The sequence below is a fragment of the Dromiciops gliroides genome, chromosome 1, assembly GCF_019393635.1.
Source record: "Dromiciops gliroides isolate mDroGli1 chromosome 1, mDroGli1.pri, whole genome shotgun sequence".
Taxonomy (NCBI): domain Eukaryota; kingdom Metazoa; phylum Chordata; class Mammalia; order Microbiotheria; family Microbiotheriidae; genus Dromiciops; species Dromiciops gliroides.
The window spans coordinates 302235640-302257612 of record NC_057861.1 but is presented as its reverse complement, the minus strand read 5'-3'; the positions used below and the strand labels follow the sequence as shown (position 1 = coordinate 302257612).

The window sequence follows — 21973 nt, the reverse complement described above, 5'->3', positions numbered from 1 at the left end:
ACTATTGTGCTATTAGAAATTACAAGCAGGATGATTTCAGAAAGACCTGGAAAGACTTGTATGAACTGGAAGTGAGCAGAACCAAGAGAACATTGTGCACAGAGACAGCAATATTGTTTGATGGATGATTTAACTATTCTCAACAATACAATGATCCAAGACAATCCCAAAGCACTATTCATGATACATACTATCCAACTCCAAAGAAAGAATTGATATTGATGGAAAACAGATTGAAGCATGCTATTTTTCACTTATTTTAATTTTTTTCCTTTTTTTGTTTTCTTGTACAAAATTATTAATATAGTAATGTTTTATAGAATCACACATGTATAATCCATATCTGATCATTTAAAACCTCAAGGAAAGGAAGGGGAGGGAGGGAAGGAGGGTTAAAAATTGGAACTCAAAACTATAAATACAAATGTTTATTTTTTTTAAATTATGTCCAGGCCCTTTTTTTATCATAGTTTTTAGGGAGTCCAATAATTCTTAAATTACTTCTCCTCAATCTATTTTCCAGTCAACTTTTCTTGCAATGACATATTTCAAATTTTTCCTATTTGTAGTCACTTCCACATAATCGCTTATAGTATATTTATTAATTTATTTAGCAAGTGGTTCAATTGCTTGATTGATCTAGGTGACTAATAAACTGCTGGCTATGGGAAAGAATTTTTTTTTAAGGCAAGGATAAAAATTAAAAGAGGAAGAGTTGCTTTATCATACTTCCCTGATTTTTTCCCTACCCACAAAAGGGAGAACACACCCTATTTTTTCACACCGGTATTTCCGCCCCCCAGGCACCAGCATCTCTGGACCCACCCCTTCTGGTTAAGCCTTCCTCACTATAGAAGGCACCAACCACAGCTGGGCTGGCTTAGTCTCAGGAGCTATCTCCTTGTCTTCTTGCCTGAAAGGTGAAAGTCTCATCCAGTTTCCTCTTTCCAGATCCTGACCCGGTAAGAGCACCCCTTCTGGAGCCGGACTTCTGACGTGACTTAGCAGTTGCAAGGTAGGGAAGACCACTCCATTCCGGAAAGCCGCCAGGGTCCCCACCTTCTGGAAAGAACTGCCCAGTCCAGGGACCGCTCCCACAGTTCAGGAAAGGACTTGCCTATAGGCATCCACACACAATCAAGTGCACAGAATGAGCAGCAAGCGGGGCTGAGGAGGCAGAGATTGGCAAGGAAGCAAGAAGCAGGAATCCCCCCCCCCCCGCCCCCAGTACTGAGCACCAAGCCCGCAACCCAATTGCGGGAGTCTCTGGGCGGGGCCGTGGTCCCTCCTACCTTGGGCTCACAGCCCAGGAGGATTCCGAGATGCTCTTACAGGCAGGAAGCTGGGCTAGGGGGTGATTCTCCGGGACCCAAGAGGAGGGAGTGAAACTCTAGAACTTTAGAAACGCTTATAAGCCTCAAGAGGTTCACGCTCCTAGCTGGGAGAGAAGGGAGACGGAGGAAACCTCAGAAACTGCTGTTTTTTCCAACGAGGAAATTCAGTTACAGATCAGTGAGTTTTAGTCTCTATGTTTGGGATCCTGATCTATGTCTGGGGTGGAGAGTAGCGAGGGGAATCACTCTGGAAGAGCCCGGGGACCTCAAACTGTTGATGGACTATAAGTTCTTTTCAGCCCTCCCTCTTTGCAGCTTTACCTTGGAACCAATAGGAATCAGTTCTTCCTGGTTTTTGAATCAACTTGTTCATTTTCTTTTTTTTTTTTTTTGCAAAGTTGGGGCAAATGCAATACGTATAGGTGTAGAACCCTAAAGTACTTTGCTCCTAAATGTTAGTGCTCAGAAATTAGTACCCTACTTTTGGGGGGCCTTTGGGGTAGGGCTTGGCCAATGAGGGAATTTGTTTTGTTTGACCAAGAATATCACAAGTGTTTTTCAGTTGGGTGAAGGAGGAAGAAACGATAAGTTTTTGTTAACTGATAAAAGTACATTAAAAAAAAAATCTGTGTGGATCCTGAGGTGTGCCAAGTGCAATGACAATCCAGGAAACATTTGCAGACCAGCTACTGTGTGAGAAGAGGCACTGAGAGAGCTCCAAATATGTGGATGTCTTGATTTTGCTTTGCCTCTGATGTATACTGACTCTGGGACATGGGAGGTCTGAGTTCAAATGAGTCCTTATTTGCCTCAATTTTCTCATCTGGAAAAAGGGGGTAATCTTAGCAATTTACCTTCCAGATCAAAGGAGATATTATCTGTAAAGTGCTTTGCAAACCTCAAATACTTCCTAGCACTAAAAGTCTGTATCAGTAGTGGTAGTAGTACTTACAATTCTCCTCCCTCCTCTTCCCTTCTCCTATCCTCAGGGCTGTAGACAGAAGGTACATTTGTTTTGGTAGAGAGGGTTTCCCGGATACTTTTTTCCCTTATACTACTGAAATCACTGGTCTAGCTCCTTTCCTATCCCTCTGTATCCCCAGCACATAGCAAAATGCTCTGAAAATAGTAAGCACTTTATAAATGCCTGTTTAATTGAAGCATGGCCCCTAAGCTCATGGATCTTGCAGTCTGGTAGGAAGTTTGACTTAGATAACTACAGTACATGTGACTTTTCATTGATAGAACTTATGGTAGAGGTACTACAGATCTATCTACCTGTGTGCAACTAATCCAGTTAGAGAAAAGAATATTGTCACATCTTTAGTAAAGTAGAGCCTGACATTGGGTTTCTACTGAACGTTAGTCTTGGGTTAGGCTACCCAGTTTTTTTCCAAGAAATTGCATTTTACATATTAGGGAGAAGGCAGAAAGGCCTAAAATCATTTAATTAATTTTTTAAAAAAATAAAATGGTTTAATTCCCTCCCTTGCTTCAGGTGTGATTTTGTGATTCTATAGTCCAGTCAGAACAGGCTGAGAAATTGGGGAAAATACTAACATCAGGTTGGTTTGTACGCCCCTAAGACATGTTACTGGATGTTATTTTTTGTTGTAGTCTTAAACCATGGAACAGCTGAGTGTGGCGAATACCCGTTTTGCTGTTGAGCTCTTCAAGGAGTTGGTTGAAACCCAACCAAAAGAAAACATCTTCATTTCTCCATTTAGCATTTCAACAGCTCTGGCCATGGTACTTGTGGGAGCCAGGGGTAACACTGCGGCACAGTTGTCTAAGGTCAGGAAAAAGTATTTCCTATTAATATGCATACAAAAAAAAAAGAGAGAATACAGTGCTGTATGTACTACCTAATACTAATTTTTCAATTTTCAGTGAGTTGTTAAAAGTTAAATTATATTCTAATATATGTAACTTAATTAGTAAGTCAAATTTATTGAAAAAGCAACCTCTTTGAAATGTTAATTTATATTTGATAACTAGCAGAAATGTATTGACATGGGATAAGTTTCCATGGGCTTTGCAGGTGATGAAATGGCAATGTAACATATACTGTTACAGTAGACATCTTACATAGTAGGCTCTGGCAGGCATGTACACACACATACACACAAATGATCAAACTTCATGGTTTAGGTTAGACAATAGAAAGGACTTTCAGGCCACCACTATTACAAGAAATGGAAACATTCCACCAAGAGGATGATGATGGAAAATTTTCTTTAAAATGGTAGCTAACTGTATTTCTGGGATGATTAGAGTATAGTTCTGACTGTAGTCACTGGAAATGAACTAGTGACTTTGTGAGATTTCTCCTGACCTATGAGATGGTGATGTTCTCAAACCTATCATTGATTTTACTCTTTTCCAGTGGAAAGATCATTGAACTTGGAGTTGTTAGAAAATCCAGGTCCAAGTCCTTGTTAGCTGCAAGACTTTGGGAAAGTCACCTAACCAATATGAGGTTCAGTTTACTTCTATATAAAATGGCATATTAATATTTATATTACTTACCTCAGCATTGTTCTGTGGTTCAAATTAATGCATATAAAAGTCTGTGTAACTGTAAAGCACATATAAATTTGTAAGTATTCATTACTGCTACTGCCATTGCTACTGCTACTAATACTAATACCACCACCACCAAAGCAGAAGCATCTTTTATAATACAACATACTAAGTCATAAACAAGATCATTTTATTGTTTTTTTCTTCCTTTATGAGAAAATTACAACTACATGTGAGCTCCATCTTTAACAAGACTTAGGAAAGATAATAGATTATTTAAATAGAAAGAAAAAAATGAAACTCTTAGCTTGCTGGCAAGAAAACCATTAATGATCTGAGGTTTTTTTGTATTCTTGCAAATAGCCTAAATAGATTCATTAGCTCAGCTTGGGCAGAAGTTTATGAGGCAGAGATTTTACTTATTCAAAACCATCCTGCCCTTTTTAGAGCTAATAATTTTAAAAATAATTCATTTTCTCCTTACATGTTATAAAAGGTTTTTACTTTTATGGGATTATGATACCATGTATCTATCTATCTAACATCTATATCTATATACATATATATCTATATACATACATCTCTCTCTCTATATATATATACACACACACACACACACACACACACACACACATACATACATATGCCCTTTTTTTTTTTGCATGGCAATGAGGGTTAAATAACTTGCACAGGGTCACACAGCTAGTAAGTGTCAAGTGTCTGAGAGCAGATTTGAACTCAGGTCTTCCTGAATACAGGGCTGGTGCTCTATCCTCTGTGCTACCTAGCTGCCCCCTCCCTATCCTTTATATTTTAAAGGAGAGCATTTGGCACAGTGGCAAAAAGGCTGTCCTTAGAGTCCAGAAAATCTGGATTCAAACCCTATTTCACATATACTGGCAGTGTAGTTGGTGTTTGCAACAATTTGCCTCAGTTTATCCAAATAATCTGAGGAGGCCACCAAGTCAAGCAGAGACAGATTTATTTCATTGTCATGAGAATGGGTGACCCCATGCACGGGATGATGAACAGTCTTTGTGCACATCAAAAGCATATTTCCTGACCACTTGCAATGCAACAGATCTCAAAGAAGGCTCTACTAAATTGAATATGCCTCAACCTTTTACCCTGAGACATTTCTAGCCCCAGCAAATAGTTTGATGGCTATCCTGTATTCCAAAGCCAAAAACTGTGCTTAGGCATTGAGGTTCAATGATTAGAGAAAAAAAAATTTCCCTTGAAACTTTTACGCATTACAAATAATTCCTGGTTTTAAGCTTCTCCACTACAGAAAGATTTTAAGACAGATCAAAAGCTTAGGCACTAGATGTTTATCAGTTGGCTCTCTCCTTCCCCACTGCAGAAAACTGCCAAGTGATAAAGGGGAAGGGGGGCTTTCCTTTCTTTCTTTCTTTTTCCTCCTGCTTTCTTTTCTTTCCTTTTGCTTTCTTTCTTTTCTTTCCTGCTTTCTTTCTTTCTCAAAAATTCCCAACTATTTACTCTCATATTTCTGTTCACACTGTCAATGCAAACAGGACACACTTTTCTTTTACCAATCATAAATACTTGATCAAAACAATAAGTCTTATTAATCACGGCACTTCAGACCATGTAGGCCAGCAAACAGCTTCCTAACCATTCATTCCTCCTTCTTACTTAAAACAAAATCAAACTTCCTCATACCTTCTCAACATACTTAAACCATCTGAAACTGGCAAAGTGGCAGTTTGGCCAATATTTCACTAAAAGCCCTATTTACTTTTAAGGATAGACCCAGGGGATTCTCTTCATTAATCTGCCTATTACAAAATTCTGGTGTTCCTTAAGAACTCTTTGAACAAACTTGAAATTAATCAATCATACTCACTCCTTCTTCTCTTGTGGTCAGCAGCTCAATGCTGAATGGATAGTAGGGAATCCACATTCCAGGGGCTTAATTCAAATTCTGAGTAATTTACACTCCAGCAACCTCTTCATCCCTTCTCCAATCCAGGCTACATGATCAATTTCCCTCTCTTCTTCTTTTGTCAATACAGCCATTTTAATGGAAATTTTTGATTCATGGACCTCTACAATTAATTCCAATTGGTTAGGTCTCTACCATACAAATTACTTCCTGCCTCAGGGATCAGCAACATTCTGACTATATATTCCTTTTCCCCAGCTTTCACTTTCATCTCCTCAAAGATAGGAACCTCAAAACCCCTCACCCTTAACCCTGTGGACTCTCAATTGTCCTTGTGATAATCTAGCTCCACTGGGAGGGTAAATTAAGAAAGATCTAAAGGCTCCTGTATCTACCAAAAATACCATCAGTGAAATCTGTAGCCTTGGGGGAAAGCTATCTTTCTTTTCTTCTATGGCTCAGAGCACTCCCTCTTGAAGTGGCCAGGCTTCTCACAATGGTATCAAGTTGCTGTTCCCCTTTGTCTCCCTTGGTTTCCTTGTAATTTCTTAAGGTTCTTTTCCCTGAGGCCCTCACTCTTCCCATTTTCCATATATTTCTTTGTTTCTTCCTTTGTTTCTTCCTTCCTTTCTTTCTCTTTCTTTCTTTTTATGTGAGGAAATTGGGGTTAAGTGACTTGCCCAGGGTCATACAGCTAGTAAGTGTTAAGTGTCTGAGGCTGCATTTGAACTCAGGTCCTCCTGACTCCAGGGCCGGTGCTCTATCCACTGCACCACCTAGCTGCCCCAACTCTTCCTTCCCCTTTTCCAGCAAGGTTTCTGATTCTATTCTTTTCTGGTCTATCTCATCTACAACAATCACCATAATTTTCATATCTGCTTTGAACCCTCATATCTCATTGTTAGTCAGTGGAGCCTTAAGAAACCCAATTCTCCCAGCAGGTCTTGATATTAGTCCTGATTGTATACAATCTCTCAGTAAAAATAATTGTATGTAATACTGTATCTATATATGTATGTCTCTATGGAGTGATAATAAGTCTGATACTTAACCACATGTGTGGGAAAGTAAAAGTTGTTAGCATACAAGTAGTAAAGAATTCTGATTTTATTCATGTAATTATATCATCCTGTAAAGAAAACACAAGGAGAAGGAGTGGTTTTTAAAAATATATTTTGCACGCATTTGTGGAAATTTATGGAAATTGCGAAAACATTGTCTTGTGTTATAATTATTCAGTTTTCTATCAATGTACTTTTGTTTGTTTGTTTTTGCAGGGCAATGAGGGTTAAGCAACTTGCCCAGGGTCAACACAGCTAATAAGTGTCAAGTGTCTGAGGACAGATTTGAACTCAGGTCCTCCTGAATCCAGGACTGGTGCTTTATCCACTGTGCCACCTGGCTTCCACTATCAGTGTACTTTTTCACTATCATTTTTCATATTTCTAAGATTGATTTCTAGTGAAAATGCATAAAATGGAGTTTCAGAAAGATAAAAATGATTAAAAATAGAGTAAATTAACTTGGTAAAAGCAGAAATAGATTTCCTATTCATAAAATATATTTTTTAATTCCTTTAATTTTTTTCTAAACAATTCAGACCTTTCATTTCGATGAAGTTGATGAAATTCATTCAAGATTTCAGAGCTTAAACACTAGTATCAACAAAAGTGGAACTTCTTACATCCTGAAGCTTGCAAACCGATTATTTGGAGAGAACACATACAATTTCCTTTCGGTAAGTATATTTGGGGGGCATATATGAAGAGAAAACTTCCAATTTCCTCCCAGCATTTTCTAATCTAGATGTCCATTAGAAAAACTTAAAAGGTCCTACAACAGAATGGATTAGTGTTACCATCCAACCAAGAAAAATTTATCTAGAACTTATTACATGCAATGCATTATGTTTGCAGATATTGAGGGGACAAAGGAGTTTGAATGTGAGCATGTGTGTATGTGTGACATTTAAAAAGTTCTGGAGACATAGTTTCTTGGTATTTTATTCATTTTATTAATATGACAAGCATGCTATTCATAAAAGAGGTCAGTGGAATTCTCAAATGCCAAAGACCTTCATGGTGGCTCATGGCTTATAGCTCCTTGGAAGAGGGATGTTCCTGGACCTATTCTAATGAGCTTTGATTATGTCATTTACTTCTAAATTGGAACAATCTATTCAAAGACTTTATCTCCACCCAAATCTCAGAAGAACACAATGGGCTTCCACACCTTGGTGGGATCTGAACAAGATTGTTAAGAAAATTAATCCAGTCAGAGGTTGAACTTTTGAAATGAGCGCTTTAGAAAAAGGGGGTCTTCTGGATCTCCCCAAATCATTGGTTATTAATAATCATTTTATTCTGTGTACATATATATATATATGTGAAACTTTAACTGTGTACACACACACATATATATATGTGAAACTTTAACTGTTTAAATTTCTTTTACACATTTAGGATTTGTGAATTTTGAATAATATATTTTAAAAAATTTTTTTTTGTTTTGTTTTTTTAGTGAGGCAACTGGGGTTAAGTGAGTTGCCCAGGGTCACACAGCTAGTAAGGGTCAAGTGTCTGAGGGTGGATTTGAACTCAGGTCCTCCTGAATCCAGGACTGGTGCTCTATCCACTGCGCCACCTAGCTGCCCCACATTTTAAAATTTTAACAAGACAGTGTACCTTGTTATTATGTGTGCCATGTCTGACCGTTTCAGGATGACTGTCACTCTCTCATATCAGACAAGATTGATAAAAGCAGTTCTCTTGCTTGACCGTGTTGGTTGACCTGATCTATCTCCATTAGACTTGGGGTCAAAACTGTTGTGTGTGCATCAAAATTTTATCGTTTGGATGGTCTCAAGGCTAGGTTCCAAATGCAGTCCTTTCAGTTACAGAGTAGCAGCTGATGAAAGTGCTTTTTGGTTTTGTTTTGTTTGTAAAGTTAAACAAATTAACTAGATTGATGCATAGAGCAAGTTGGTGGTTATGTTGAATTTTATAAGAAAAATATTTTCAGTGTTAAATAATTAAACTTTTCAATTTGGGGGTAAATTTGAAGCTTTTATACTTTGTAAGTTATAGTATAATATAGTGTTTTAAATTACACTCAAACTTTTGGGACACTGTACACAGACTCGCACATATGCAAATATGTTAGTGTGTGTGTATAACTGACATGATCCTTGTTCTGAAATATCATAAAATATATGCAAATGATAGTTTTCAGGATTATTATTTAATTACTATATGGTTTAATACTGGTAAGTGAGCTCAATAAGGACTATTATTTTTTCACACTTTAATAAATGGGAGATTTTCTTTGAAGAACTTCAGATAAATGTTATACAATAAAAATATATTGAGATCAACATATGGAGATCAATTGAAATCAATCCTTTTAGTGAGAGTTAAATTCACAGATTTCAAAGATAGAATGACAGCTACTAAGATGTTTTGATATTTTGCTCAAGCCATTGTCAATGTTCCTTGGGGCAGATTCATTGAATGTAAACACTCTCTATAATTTTCACTGTGAAGAGCTGATAATGATAAATTCTTTTAAGAAGAGTTCCTGTATTTTTCTCTCTTTTGATGAATTGTATGTAGCACTAGAGACAAGCACAAGAGTTATCTGTGTCAGAATATTATGGACCTCTGGGAATAGAGTTCTCTGCCTTCCTCATTCTTTGGGAGTGTTTTATAAATGCTCCAATTCCTGTATTTAATCTTTCTCTTTTGTAGGAATTCTTGAATTCTACCCAGAAATTGTATGGGGCTGAGTTGGCTACTGTGGACTTTCGGCATGCTTCAGAAGATGCAAGGCAGAAGATTAACCAGTGGGTCAAAGAGCAAACAGAAGGTAAGAGTGCTCTGGGTAGAAAAAGGAACAAAATCTATTTGTATATTCTGTATATACAATTCAGTAGCATAAATACAGGTATTCTTTCATCCCTGTTACCATTTTATTATTTTTCCTTATCCTAAGTCTTCCATCTCTGTTCTTCAACTAATGCCTGTCAAACAGAAGAAGACAAGACTTATTTCTCAGCCTCCTTAGGAGGAGTCATTTACATGTCCATGACATCTGCAATGTGCCTGTTTATCTTATTAATTTCCAATGATGGAACTAGATTTGGATTCAAGAAGACTTGGATTGGAATCTTGTCTCAGACACTAGTAGGTCATGTCACTTAACATTTTTTTTTCCCATGATTTTTAAGCCTCTGTTTTATTCATCTGTAAAATAAGGGAATAGGATTCAGTATTTTGTAAAGCCCTTTTGAGCTCTCATTTATGATATTAGGATCCTGTAAACCATATTTTAGGGTCAAAGATGAAAGGTAATAAATTTAATCATATTCTCTTTTGGCTGTAATCAGACCAGATCATTTGGTGAGATTAAATAAATGATATTTTTCCTTCACAATATATAATCTTTAGGATCAAGACCAGGATTAGATGTTGAGTTATAAGAATCAAGTTTTTGAGAACATTCTAGCTAGTGTGGCTTCAAATGACTTTAAAACACGTAAGGTAACTTTTTTTGTAACTCATCAGTATGAATATTATGGGTCTTCTTGTGTCTAAGTAGTGTGTATGTATTGACTTTTTCAGAATCTGTATTGATTTATAATATTGCTTTCCTGGTGCCCTCAATGGGATTGTAGACTCCAGAAAGAAACAGCACATCTCCACAAATACCCAGATTTTACCAGGAGTATAAATGCCTAAAATATATCATAAAAATTCTTTAGAATTACTATCACTCCCTGACCATATACTGTGTTTGTGTAGGAAAAAAATTACCTTTGTGGAGGTAATATAAAAGCCTTTCAGATTCTCAGTATTCTATTTCATATACATGAAGAGGTGATTGACTAGTGACTTAAAAGGACTCTGTCAGGGCAGTTAGGTGGCACAGTGGATGAAGGACCAGTCCTGGGTTCAGAAGGACCTGAGTTGAAATCCGGCCTCAGATACTTGACACTTACTAGCTGTGTGACTGTGGACAAGTCACTTAACCCTCACTGCCCCACAAACAAAACAAAACAAAACAAAAAAAACACCAAAAAAAAAATCAACCAGAACTCTGTCAAGAAATGATTTTATTTAAATGAATAATTGCCACCTGTAGTGTCAGGTCCATTGTTAATGGACAAATGTCTAGAGCCACTTGGACTTGCTTGTCCTATCCTGTTGCCTATGGATTTGTGTTGCATGTGACTTCCTTTCTTTGTGGTTTATGCATCATACTTAGTTGTATAGCACAATTTCTGAGTTAGTGTGTAAGCATTCTAGACACGGCTTTTCTAATGTAGTGCTCTTCATGACTGTATGGGATTGGTTCACACATGTTAAAAGTCAAAAGTCAAGTATTGCTCAATTTGGTTATATTACAGTTTTGATTAGTTTAAATTTGATGCTTTTATATATGAATTAATAAATCACCTCACTCACTTTTCAGGTAAAATTCCAGAGCTGTTGGCTTCAGGTATAGTAGACAGCCTGACTAAACTTGTGCTGGTGAATGCCATCTATTTTAAAGGAAATTGGGAAGAAAAATTTGATGAAGCACATACTACAGACGCTCCATTTAGATTAAACAAGGTGAGGGAGTATAATAAATAGCATTTTTTTTTACGAAGGATAATGTGTGTATGTGTGTGTGTGTGTGTGTGTGTGTGTGTGTGTGTGCGTGCTTTCAAAAAAATTCTTCATATGTTATTCTGGGTTGTCTTTTTTATATGTTTCTGAATGTTCAGAGAGAAAAAAAATCCGTGAAAATGATGTATCAGAAAAAGAAACTGCGCTATGGTTACATCGAGGCTCTCAAGTGTCGAGTACTAGAACTTCCTTACAAGGACAGAGACCTGAGCATGATCATTCTGCTGCCAAATGATATTGAGGATGATTCTACTGGCCTGCAAGAGGTACCTTAGACACTTTGGATGTCAATAATCTTTCTTTGGACATGGTGATTTTTCACATAGCACTAAACTCTGGGTTGTAGGGCAAAAAGCAGATTTCTTCACACTATAAGTAAAATCAATGAGACTCCATGAACATGTTTTTTGTTGTTGTTGTTTAGTCATTTTTCAGTTGTGTCTGACTCTTCATGACCCCATTTCAGATTTTCTTGAGAAAGATCCTGGAGTAGTTTGCCATTTTCTTTTCTAACTCATTTTACAGATGAGGAAACTGAGGCAAACATGGTTAAGTGACTTGCCATGGGTCACACTTGCCCAGATTTGAACTCACAAAGATGAATCTTCCTGATTCCAAGCTGGGTGCTCTATCTACTATGCCACCTAGCTGCCCTATGAACATATTTACTCTTATTCATAACTCACTTGAAGTTGCTATCAGAGCTACCCAATAAGGGAAGCTTGTCTATAAGATCTGTCCAATAATGCAAAGGCTCTTGAGCTGTGCTTACAGATTTACTTTTAAGTTGACACATTTAAGCTTTATGGTTTTGGAAGGAGCCTAAAGCAAATTGGCTCAGTTTCATTTATTGATTTTGAAATTTTTGTCATTAGAACTTCATACAGTGAGACAGAGACAGAGACACAGCTACAATACACTCTGAATTTAGGCGAACAGAAAAACAAAGAAAGAGGAAAAAATATGTTTCAAAGTGGGGTGATGTCAATGAAGATAATGGTTATTTTTTCCTCTGGCAAAGTTCAAGCCATTACATGATATTTTTTTAAAAAATTATTTATTTAAGTTTTCAACCTTTGTTTAGATAAGATTTCCAATTTCAAATTTTTCTCCCTTATTCCCCCCTCCCCCTCCCGTAGACAGCAATCTGATATATAACATTAAACATATTTCTGCATTAGTCATGTTATACAAAAAGAATCAGAGCAAGAAGGAAAAACCTCCAAAAAGAAAAACAACAGCATCAAAAACAAAAGAGAAAGTATGGTCCAATCAGCGACCATATTCCACAGTTTCTTTCTTTCTTCTTTTTTTTTTCTGGATTTGGAGAGCCTTTTCCATACATGATATTTTTTAGCTGACAAGCCATGGGATTGAACTCAGTGATAAGCAGAGGAAGAAGATTCTTCCATTCCTTTAAGTTTATTCCTCCACAGATCAGGCCTGAGGCCTGGTATGGAACAAAAATCAATGAAATTGGTATCCCAGAACCTAGTTTTGCTCCTAGCTAGCATGTCTCCTTGAACAATCAATCAACAATCAGCAATCATTTATTGAGCATTTACTTTGTGCTAGGGACTGTGCTCAAGCCCTAGGGATATAGAGAAAAATAAAATGGTTGCTATCCTTTTTTTTTGGGGGGGGAGGTGGTCAATTGGGGTTAAGTGACTTGCCCAGGGTAACAAAGCTAGTAAGTGTTAAGTGTCTGAGGTTGGATTTGAACTCAGGTCCTCCTGAATCCAGGGTTGGTGCTCTAATCAATTATGCCACCTAGCTGCCCCAGTGGTTGCTATTCTTAAGTAACATTTTCTTACTGGGAAGGCAATCAATATATACAAGAAGTTAGCTATAGCTTTAGAATTCCATTTCCTTATATTTAAAATGAGGCTTTGGACTGGGTGATTTCTAAGGAGCCTTCTAACTTGAAACACTAATTCTGTGAACATAGGCTTTATAACCACAAGTACAGGAATTTGGACATGGTAAGAGCTCAGTAAATACTAGTTGAGTGTATAGATCACATGACCAAGTTCCCCTCAGTTGGACTACTTGTAATGGAAATTCATCTTTGTTCTGTCATACCCAGCCAACCTGCTGGATAAGAACATAGTTCTCATAAAGGAATCAGTGTTGGGGGTGGGATTGGAAATGGAAGGAAAAGAATGAAGTGACTTCTCACCAGTTCATTCATATAAGTTATAATAATTGTAAACATTTTGTCAATTCACCTATCACATAAACAAATGCAATCCAGTTGTTAAAGTTCTGTCTTCTCTCCATCTTTCTAATTCCAGATTGAAAAGCAACTCACTATGGAGAAGTTGACAGAATGGACACATCATGATAATATGGATACAATTAATGTTCGTGTACGTCTGCCCAAATTCAAGATGGAAAACACCTATTACCTCGAGTCATATTTAGTACAAATGGGTCTGTGTGATCTGTTTAACAGTGGTAAGGCTGATCTATCTGGAATGTCAGGAAACAGAGATCTCTTTATCTCCAAGATTATCCACAAGTCTTTTGTGGAAGTGAATGAAGAGGGCACCGAGGCAGCAGCTGCCACTGCAATCATTACAAAGACTGCCATGTTGAGGCCTGAAGAAGAATTTACTGCTGACCATCCATTCCTATTTTTCATCCGTCACAATCTCTCAGGAAACATCTTATTCTTTGGTAGATTTACTTCTCCATAAAATGTCCGGAAGTGCAAATTGAGTAAAGAAGACCCAATTTGTATATCTGAATTTTAAAATCATGGGTTATTTGCTATATTGAATTTTCCTATTAAAATTACCATTCAGAAATACATTTTGACATTGTCTTTCCTAACTTCAATTTATTTGCTGATCCAAGTCAGGAAATTCAACACATATCCATTTCTGTATTTATCTTTGTCCCAAAACTGTGAATGTTTTGTTGAAATGAATCGGGTAGTTGTCTAGGATGGGCTCTCAGAATCCAATTCTCCTCTGTAACTATCAGAGCTAGAGAATTATTTGCTTTAGTTGGGATAGTGGAGATTTAATTTCAATAAATATTGACTGGGTGCCTACTATGTGCATGGCATTATGGGCACTTGGGCCACAAGGACAAAAGCTCGACAGTCCCTACCTTAAGGAACTTGTATGGGGGTAGAAAGGAGATATTGTAGAACATGTAACCAGTCAGTAGAATATTAAGTAGAGTGTGCAGGTAGAAAGAAGTAATATCCTAAAGAGATGCACTCTTTGTCATCATTCATTTGTACAAATGTCATCTGTGAGACATTTTCCAAATAAAAACATCAGCATCTCTCTCCTGATTGCACAACAATAATTGATATTTAAATATTGTGCTCATCTTTACAAAGTGATTTACATACATTATCTTATTTGAATGGCAAAAGAACAGTGAGGTTTGGAGTATAGGCATTATCACTGCCATTTTATAGAAGAGAATGAATGACTGAAGGGAAAAGTATGGCTGGATGATGTCCAGCTGTGCTGGTGAAGTATTGGGATAGAAAAGTGTGTTTGGAACCAGGTAAAAGCAGCAAGGACAATAGCAGCTAGATGGAAACACAATAGCAAGTTGCCCAGGGTGTGGCATGGTCAGCATATGGAGTGGGATACATACACACATGTGTATATGTTATTCAATCATTTCAGTCATGTCCAACTCTTTATAACCCCATTAGGGGTTCTCTTGGCAAAGATACTGGAGTGGTTTGTCATTTCCTTCTCCAGCTCATTTTACAGATGAGGAAACTGAGGCAAACAGGATTAAGTGACATGTCCAGGTCACACAGCTACTAAGTGTCAGATTGAATTTAAACTCACAAAGATGTGTGTTTGAATCCCAGCTTGTGCTCCATCTACTTTGCCATCTAGTGTGTGTGTGTGTGTGTGTGTGTGTGTGTGTGTGTGTGTGTGTGTGTGTGAGAGAGAGAGAGAGAGAGAGTGAGGATACACATACAGAGATAGTTGATGCTGTTCCTGTATCCCATATAGAATTATAGATCATTAGAGCTGGAAGATCTAGATCTCTTGGAGATCATTGATCTGTTACTAATGAGCTACTAAGGTGTAAGGAGAGATTAAATGACTTATCCATGGCCTCACAATAAGACTCTATCAAAGTAGGGATGAACTGGAGCCCAGGTCTCCTTATGGAGGCTGTTAGAGATCTCCATTACTGTACCCAAAAGGCAATCAAACTGTGCATACCCTTTGATGCAGCAATAGCACTCCTAGGTCTATATCCCAAAGAGGTGATTAAAAAGAGAAAAGGACCTACATGTATATAGCAACTCTTTTTGTGGTGACAAAGAATTGGAAATTTAGAGAATGCCCATCAATTGGGGAGAAAAAACACCTGGAAAGATTTATATGAACTGATGCTGAGTGAAATGAGCAGAACCAAGGGAACATTGTGCACAATATCATCAGCATTGTGTGATAATCAACTATGACTGACTTAGCTCTCCTCAGCAGTACAATAATCCAAGGCAATTCCAAAAGACTCCTGATTGGAAATGCTCTCCATATCCAGAGAATGAACTATGGAGTCAATGCAAATTGAGGCATAACATTTTCACATTTTGGGTTTTTTTTTTTTGTGCATTTTGTTCCATTTCTTCTTTCACAACACGACTAATGTGGAAATATGTTTAATATGATTGTACATGTATAACCTATATCAGAATGCTTGCCATCTGGGGGAGGTAGGAGGGGAGAGAGGGACAAAAATTGAGAACTCAAAATCTTATAAAAATAAATGTTGAAAATTGTTTACATGTAATTAGAAAAAATACAATTTACTTAAAAAGAAAGAGATCTCCATTTAGTTCATCTGAAAACCAGTGGGTGCAGGGGAGGGAGGGGAAGGAGTACAGTATTTCCCACAGAGTCAGGTGACATTTCATAGAAATAATGATCACAGTCCTAAATCGAGAAAGAAACTTTTCTTGTCTTGTTAGATTTTTAAATGCGCCAAGGCCTCAGGCTGTGCAAATGCAATTTTGATTAAAGGTGGCACACTTCTTGTTTCCTAATTCTTGGAAAGTTTTTATAAAACAGACAAGGTGCTTTCTTTTTTTTGGAGGGGAGCAATTAGGGTTAAGTGACTTGCCCAGGGTCTCGCAGCTAGTACTTGTCAAGTGTCTGAGGCCAGACTTGACCTCAGGTCCTCCTGAATCCAGGACCACTGCTTTATCCACTGTGCCACATAGCTGCCCCCTAAGGTGCTTTCTAATAGCAGTGAGAGAAAAAGAAAATATCTGGACTCTTCTCAGAGCCCTGGGGAAAGAGAATGGGTTTAGTTTCAAATCCCCAACCTAAGTTTTGTTTCTTGAAAGTTATATAAGGTATGTTAACACAGAGCATTCTGATACAGAGGAGAGGACACTCTTGCCTAGAATATGTTAATGCCTGGTATCTTATTTCACACAATGTGATTTATTCTCCAGGATTATGTTTTGCAATGTACTCTTTGAACTACAACTTCTAGCAGGAGGAGGTGTGGGGTCTAATGCTCTACAGAGAAAAATTATGTTTATAAATTAAAGAATAAAAGACAACATAAGAATTATCAGTCAGTAGCTGGATGGGACCTCAGAGAGCATCTAGTCTATAGCCCTTCATTTCATGGATGAGGAAACAGAAGCCAAGCAAGGTTAAGTGATTTGACCTAGGTCGCACATGAAATGTGTCAGAGGTAAGATTTGAACCCAGGTTCTCTGACTCCAGAAGCAGTGCTCATTTCATTACATTATATGTATTATCTGGTGGAAACAGGGAGGTATAAATTCTGACAACCCATAGTAATTTTCTATAATAGGATTTCCCTAGTGGATATGTCTACATATAAGAAATAGTTTCATAGGAACCTCAGGTTTCGTTTCTTCTTTCCTTTCCTTTCCTTTCCTTTCCTTTCCTTTCCTTTCCTTTCCTTTCCTTTCCTTTCCTTTCCTTTCCTTTCCTTTCCTTTCCTTTCCTTTCCTTTCCTTTCCTTTCCTTTCCTTTCCTTTCCTTTCCTTTCCTTTCCTTTCCTTTCCTTTCCTTTCCTTTCTTCCTTTCTGGCAGATTAGTCACTGAGTCCTACCTGCAACCTGAACTTTACTTTCTGAAAATTTTGAAGATTATGAGAGACTATTCCTATCTGAGTCATTTGATTTGGACACTCAGACTTTTCAGATGTGACAGAAAGTGAAGTTAAGGCCAGGAGGACCAAACAGGACACAAAAATTTCACAAAGCCATGGTTTGGAGCACTAGACTCTAATTTGGCTTAGTGGCTAAAAATGTTACATACATACAGATTATTTAAAGGAAGTAATTTCTCAAGTTAAACTGAGAAGTGAGGAGAAAGGGAGGCAATATACTGATTATTACAAAATAGTTAAAACTGGGCTCAGTATTTCATGATTCTTACTTAATTCTGTTTCTTTAGAGAAAGAAGTTCCTTACATTTTCATAATTTCCAAAGGAAGGATTGCAATATGCCACAACTTGGGGGCCACCATTTAGCTTTCAACAGCTTCTTCTCATTTTATAAAAAGCAGCTGAAGTAGGAATGCTTTTTGCCTCTTTACTTACTGACTCCCCTTATTAAGCCTTTTGATGGCATTGTCATACAAGGAAGAGAGGATGAAAGCATAAGCACCCATATCAGACAAGCTTAAATTGGACTTTGAAATTCCTGGAATAAGTATTCAAAGAGATTCTGGGAAGTGAAGATTTGAGGTGGGTGTTCATCTTCTTCTGGGTGTCCCAACCAATTCAAAATTAAATCTGGAGTTAAAATTTGATTTTGGAATTACTGAAAATTTAATTTGAATTGACATGGAAAGGAATATTAAAAAAGAGGTTTTGTTCATCAACATTAGCATTGTACATCAGCATACTGGGACCATGCCCTACCACACCTCATTCCTGAGTTGGGAGAGAGCTGTTTTCCCCTAGGCCTAGGGGGTTTGAACCTTTTGAATTTCTTGGGGGTCCCATTACAAACCTAATAATCATCAGAGCTATAGGAAGAACATCATACCAGACTACCAGTAACTCATTTAAAAGAGTTTCAGGGGCATAGCCAAGATGGTGGGGGAAAGACATTAAACAGAGGGCTCCTGATACAATCACCCCAAAAATAGCAATAAAAGAAACCTTGGGGCAGAAAAAACACACAAAAATTCGGGCTGAGAGTTTTCTACAGCTATAGATAGATTTCAGGGGGCTGTGCTTGGCCACGAATAAAGCCTAATCCCACAATTGGGCCGACACACCAGACACCCACCTGAGAAATTTGCCCCAGTGCCTCTGAATCGGCTGCAGCACTGGTGTCTTCTGGAACCGAGTATACAATCAGGTTGAATGGCTGGCGGGGGGAGTGAGCGGGGGAGGAGGATTCGACTGTCCCACCCCAGCAGGGAGCCAGGAAGAAATCCTGAGGTGCTGAAGGCCCAGGTGGGGGAAGGGAGCAGGCAGGCTCATGGGAAGCTAAAAACCACACCACAGAAAGTTTTGCTGGTTGGTTGCTTAGTAAGTAGGCCTGAGGTTATCTCCGAACCTGAGAACAGACCAGGTGAGATTAAAACCTGCTCCCCCTCAAACCAAAACACCTTGGACCCTCTGAAGCTGGGAACAGGAGTGGAGCTGAGAAGCAGCCCCACCACCCGAGCCTCCCTCCCTGCCCCCCCCCCCCCCCCCCCCGTCCCGCACTGGAGAGTTTAAAATCAAACAAAAGTGAGGCCAGGCAGGCTGAGAAGAAGCCCAATCAGCCCCTGGGTCATGCTGTAGCTCGAACATTGTGTCCTGGAAGCAGCACCACACTTTAAGAAGGAGTTAAAAGCCAAAAATAGTAAGCCAGGATGAGTAGGCAGAGAAAGCAGAAGACCATTGAAAACTTCTTTGGGGGTAATACAACCTCAGAACAAGAAGATAATAACAGGGTCAAAGCTCCAACATCAAAGCTTCCAAGAAAAATATGAATTGGTCTCAGGCCATGGAAGCTTGCAAAAGGGATTTTGAAGAGAAAGTAGGAGAAATAGAAAGAAGATGTAGAGAAAAGGAAGAAATAATGGAAAGGGAAATGAGAGTGATGCAGGAGAGTCATGAGAAAAAAAGTCAATAGTTTGAAAAGCCAAATGGAAAAGGAGATTAAAAAGCTGTCTGATGAAAATAACTGCCTAAGAATTAGGATTGAACGAATGGAAGCTAGTGATCTTATGAGAAACCAAGACACAGTAAAGCAAATCCAATTGAATGAAAAAATAGAAGGCAATGTGAAATATCTCCTGGGAAAAATGGCTGACCTAGAAAATAAATCTAGGAGAGATAATTTGAAAATTATTAGACTACCTGAAAACCATGACCAAAACAAAAGCTCAGACACCATCCTCCAAGAGATTGTGAGGGAAAATTGCCCTGATATTCTAGAAGAAGAAGCTAAAATAGAAATTGAAAGAATCCACAGATCACCTCCTGAAAGAGATCCCAAAAGGAAAACCTCCACGAATATTATAGCCAAATTCCAGAACTCCCAGGTCAAGGAGAAAATACTGCAAGCAGCTAGAAAAAAGGAATTCAAATACAGTGGAGCTCCAATAAGGATAAAGCAAGATTTAGCAGCTTCTACATTAAAGGACCAAAGGGCATGGCATATGATATTCCGTACCCAGCAAAACTGAGTATAATTTTTCAGCGGCAAAAATGGGATTTCAATGAGAAAGAGGTCTTTCAAGCATTTGTGATGAAAAGACCTGAACTGAATAGGAAATTTGACTTTGAAATACAAGACCCTGGAGAAGCATAAAAAGATAAACAGGAAAAAGACTTCATGAGGGATATTAAAAGATCAAACCATTTACATTCCTACGTGAGAAGATAATACTTTGAAATCTTAAGAACTATCTCAGTAAGAAACTCACAGAAGACATAGGTCTCAACTGAATATGAAGGGATGATATCTGGAAAGCATTTATGTTTTGGTCTTTGTGGGGCAGACAAGGTGGGGTGTCTTATGTCTGGGGCCAAATTTGGACTTGGGGCCTCCTGGGTCCAGGGCTGGTGCATTTCCCACTGTGCCCCCTAACTCATGATGACATCATTAAAATAGGGTTAAGGTGTAGGTGGAATAGACTGGGGGAAGGAGAAGGGGAGAGATGGTCTGGGGAGAGGTAGTTCATATGAAGGAAACAAGAAAAAAGCATATGGAGGGGAGGAGAAGAGGGGGGAAGAGTTGGGGAGTGAGTGAACCTTAATATCATCAGAATTGGCTCAAAGAAGGACTAACATACATACTCAAGTAGGTATAGTAATATATTTTTGCCCTGAGGGAGGGGAGGGAGAAAAGGAGGAGGGGGGAAGAAGGGAAGGAGGAAAGAGCAGATTGGGGGAGAGAGCAGTAAAAAGCAAAACACTTTCAAGGAAGATGAAGATGTTCTGCATTACTGCACCAGTATGACATATTGAATTGCATGATCTCATAGGGAGGGTTGAGGAGGGAGGGAGGAAGAAAAATTTAGAAAACAGAATTAACTCAGGGACCCTGATCTTATTGGGGTAAGCTCATGGAGGGAATAGATTTCATACCCAATTGGGAAGAGTAATCTATTTAACCCTGCAGGACAGTAGGAGGGAAGGGGAATAAGGAAGAAAGGGTTAAAAAAAAAGGGAGTGCAGAGTGAGGGAGAGGATAGTCAGAAGTAAAACACTTCTGAGGAGGAATAGGTAAAAAGAAGAGAGTAAATGTCATGGGAAGGGAGTGGGATGGAGGGAAATAGTTATGAAGATTGATTATAATGGCAAAATGTATGGTACCTACTTTCCTGGGCTTTTAATGAAGAAAATTCTGTCAAGCCTAAGGTACTATATACTGGTTATAATGAACAGGATACTATCAGAAAAACCTGGAAAGGCCTACATGAACTGAAGCAGAGTGAAATGTACTGTATACAAAATAACAGCAATAGTGGAGGATTATCTGCTGGGAAGCATGTGGTTATTTTCAGTAAGGCAATGATCCAATATAAGCCTGAAGGACTTATGAAGATTGCAGCCCATCTGCAGAGAAAGAACTGATAGTATCTGAAAACAAATGGAAACACATTTTTAAAAATTTTTCTTCTTTTCCTCTTTGACAATTCCTTAATCTGAAGTTTTGGGGTTTTTTTGACTGTTTTCTCTCACAACTAGCTAATATGGGAATTTTTTCATGATTACTCATGTATAACTTATTTTGAATTGCTTGAGTTCTTGTGGGTGAGGGGTGGGAACAGAAGGGGAAAAGAAATTGGAACACAAAGTTTTTTTAAAAATTGATGTTAAAATTTTGTTTTTACGTATATTTTGGAAAATAAAATTCTATTCAAAATAATAAAAAGGGGCAGCTAGGTGGTACAGTGGATAGAGCACTGGCCTTGGATTCAGGAGGACCTGAGTTCAAATCTGTCCTCAGACACTTGACACTTAACTAGCTCTGTGACCCTGGGCAAGTAACTTAACCCTCATTGCCCTGCAAAAATAAAATAAAATAAAAAATTTTAAAAATTTAAAAAGA

General features: G+C 38.1%; 1 protein-coding gene across 3 annotated transcripts; it reads left to right on the top strand.

The window, feature by feature from the left end:
• The first annotated feature begins 826 nt into the window (after positions 1-826).
• Positions 827-14244, top strand: LOC122734661 (leukocyte elastase inhibitor-like). Of its 3 annotated transcripts, none has more exons than XM_043975630.1 (7): positions 827-962; positions 2952-3128; positions 7364-7501; positions 9510-9627; positions 11233-11375; positions 11531-11698; positions 13727-14244. In XM_043975630.1, the coding sequence occupies exons 2-7, from the start codon at positions 2961-2963 to the stop codon at positions 14129-14131; spliced, it is 1140 nt and encodes a 379-aa protein (XP_043831565.1). In that variant the 5' UTR covers positions 827-962; positions 2952-2960; the 3' UTR covers positions 14132-14244. The 3 variants fall into 3 exon arrangements, with proteins under 3 accessions (XP_043831565.1, XP_043831564.1, XP_043831566.1); XM_043975629.1 differs by having other exon boundaries at positions 857-1015; XM_043975631.1 differs by lacking the exon at positions 827-962 and adding an exon at positions 1354-1512.
• Positions 14245-21973: the final 7729 nt, after the last annotated feature.

Coding starts and splice junctions, on each gene's coding strand:
- LOC122734661 (XM_043975630.1), top strand. CDS start 2,961: ATGGAACAGCTGAGTGTGGCGAATACCCGTTTTGCTGTTGAGCTCTTC. Junction 3,129..7,363: donor CTGCGGCACAGTTGTCTAAG/GTCAGGAAAAAG, acceptor TAAACAATTCAG/ACCTTTCATTTCGATGAAGT. Junction 9,628..11,232: donor GGTCAAAGAGCAAACAGAAG/GTAAGAGTGCTC, acceptor CTCACTTTTCAG/GTAAAATTCCAGAGCTGTTG.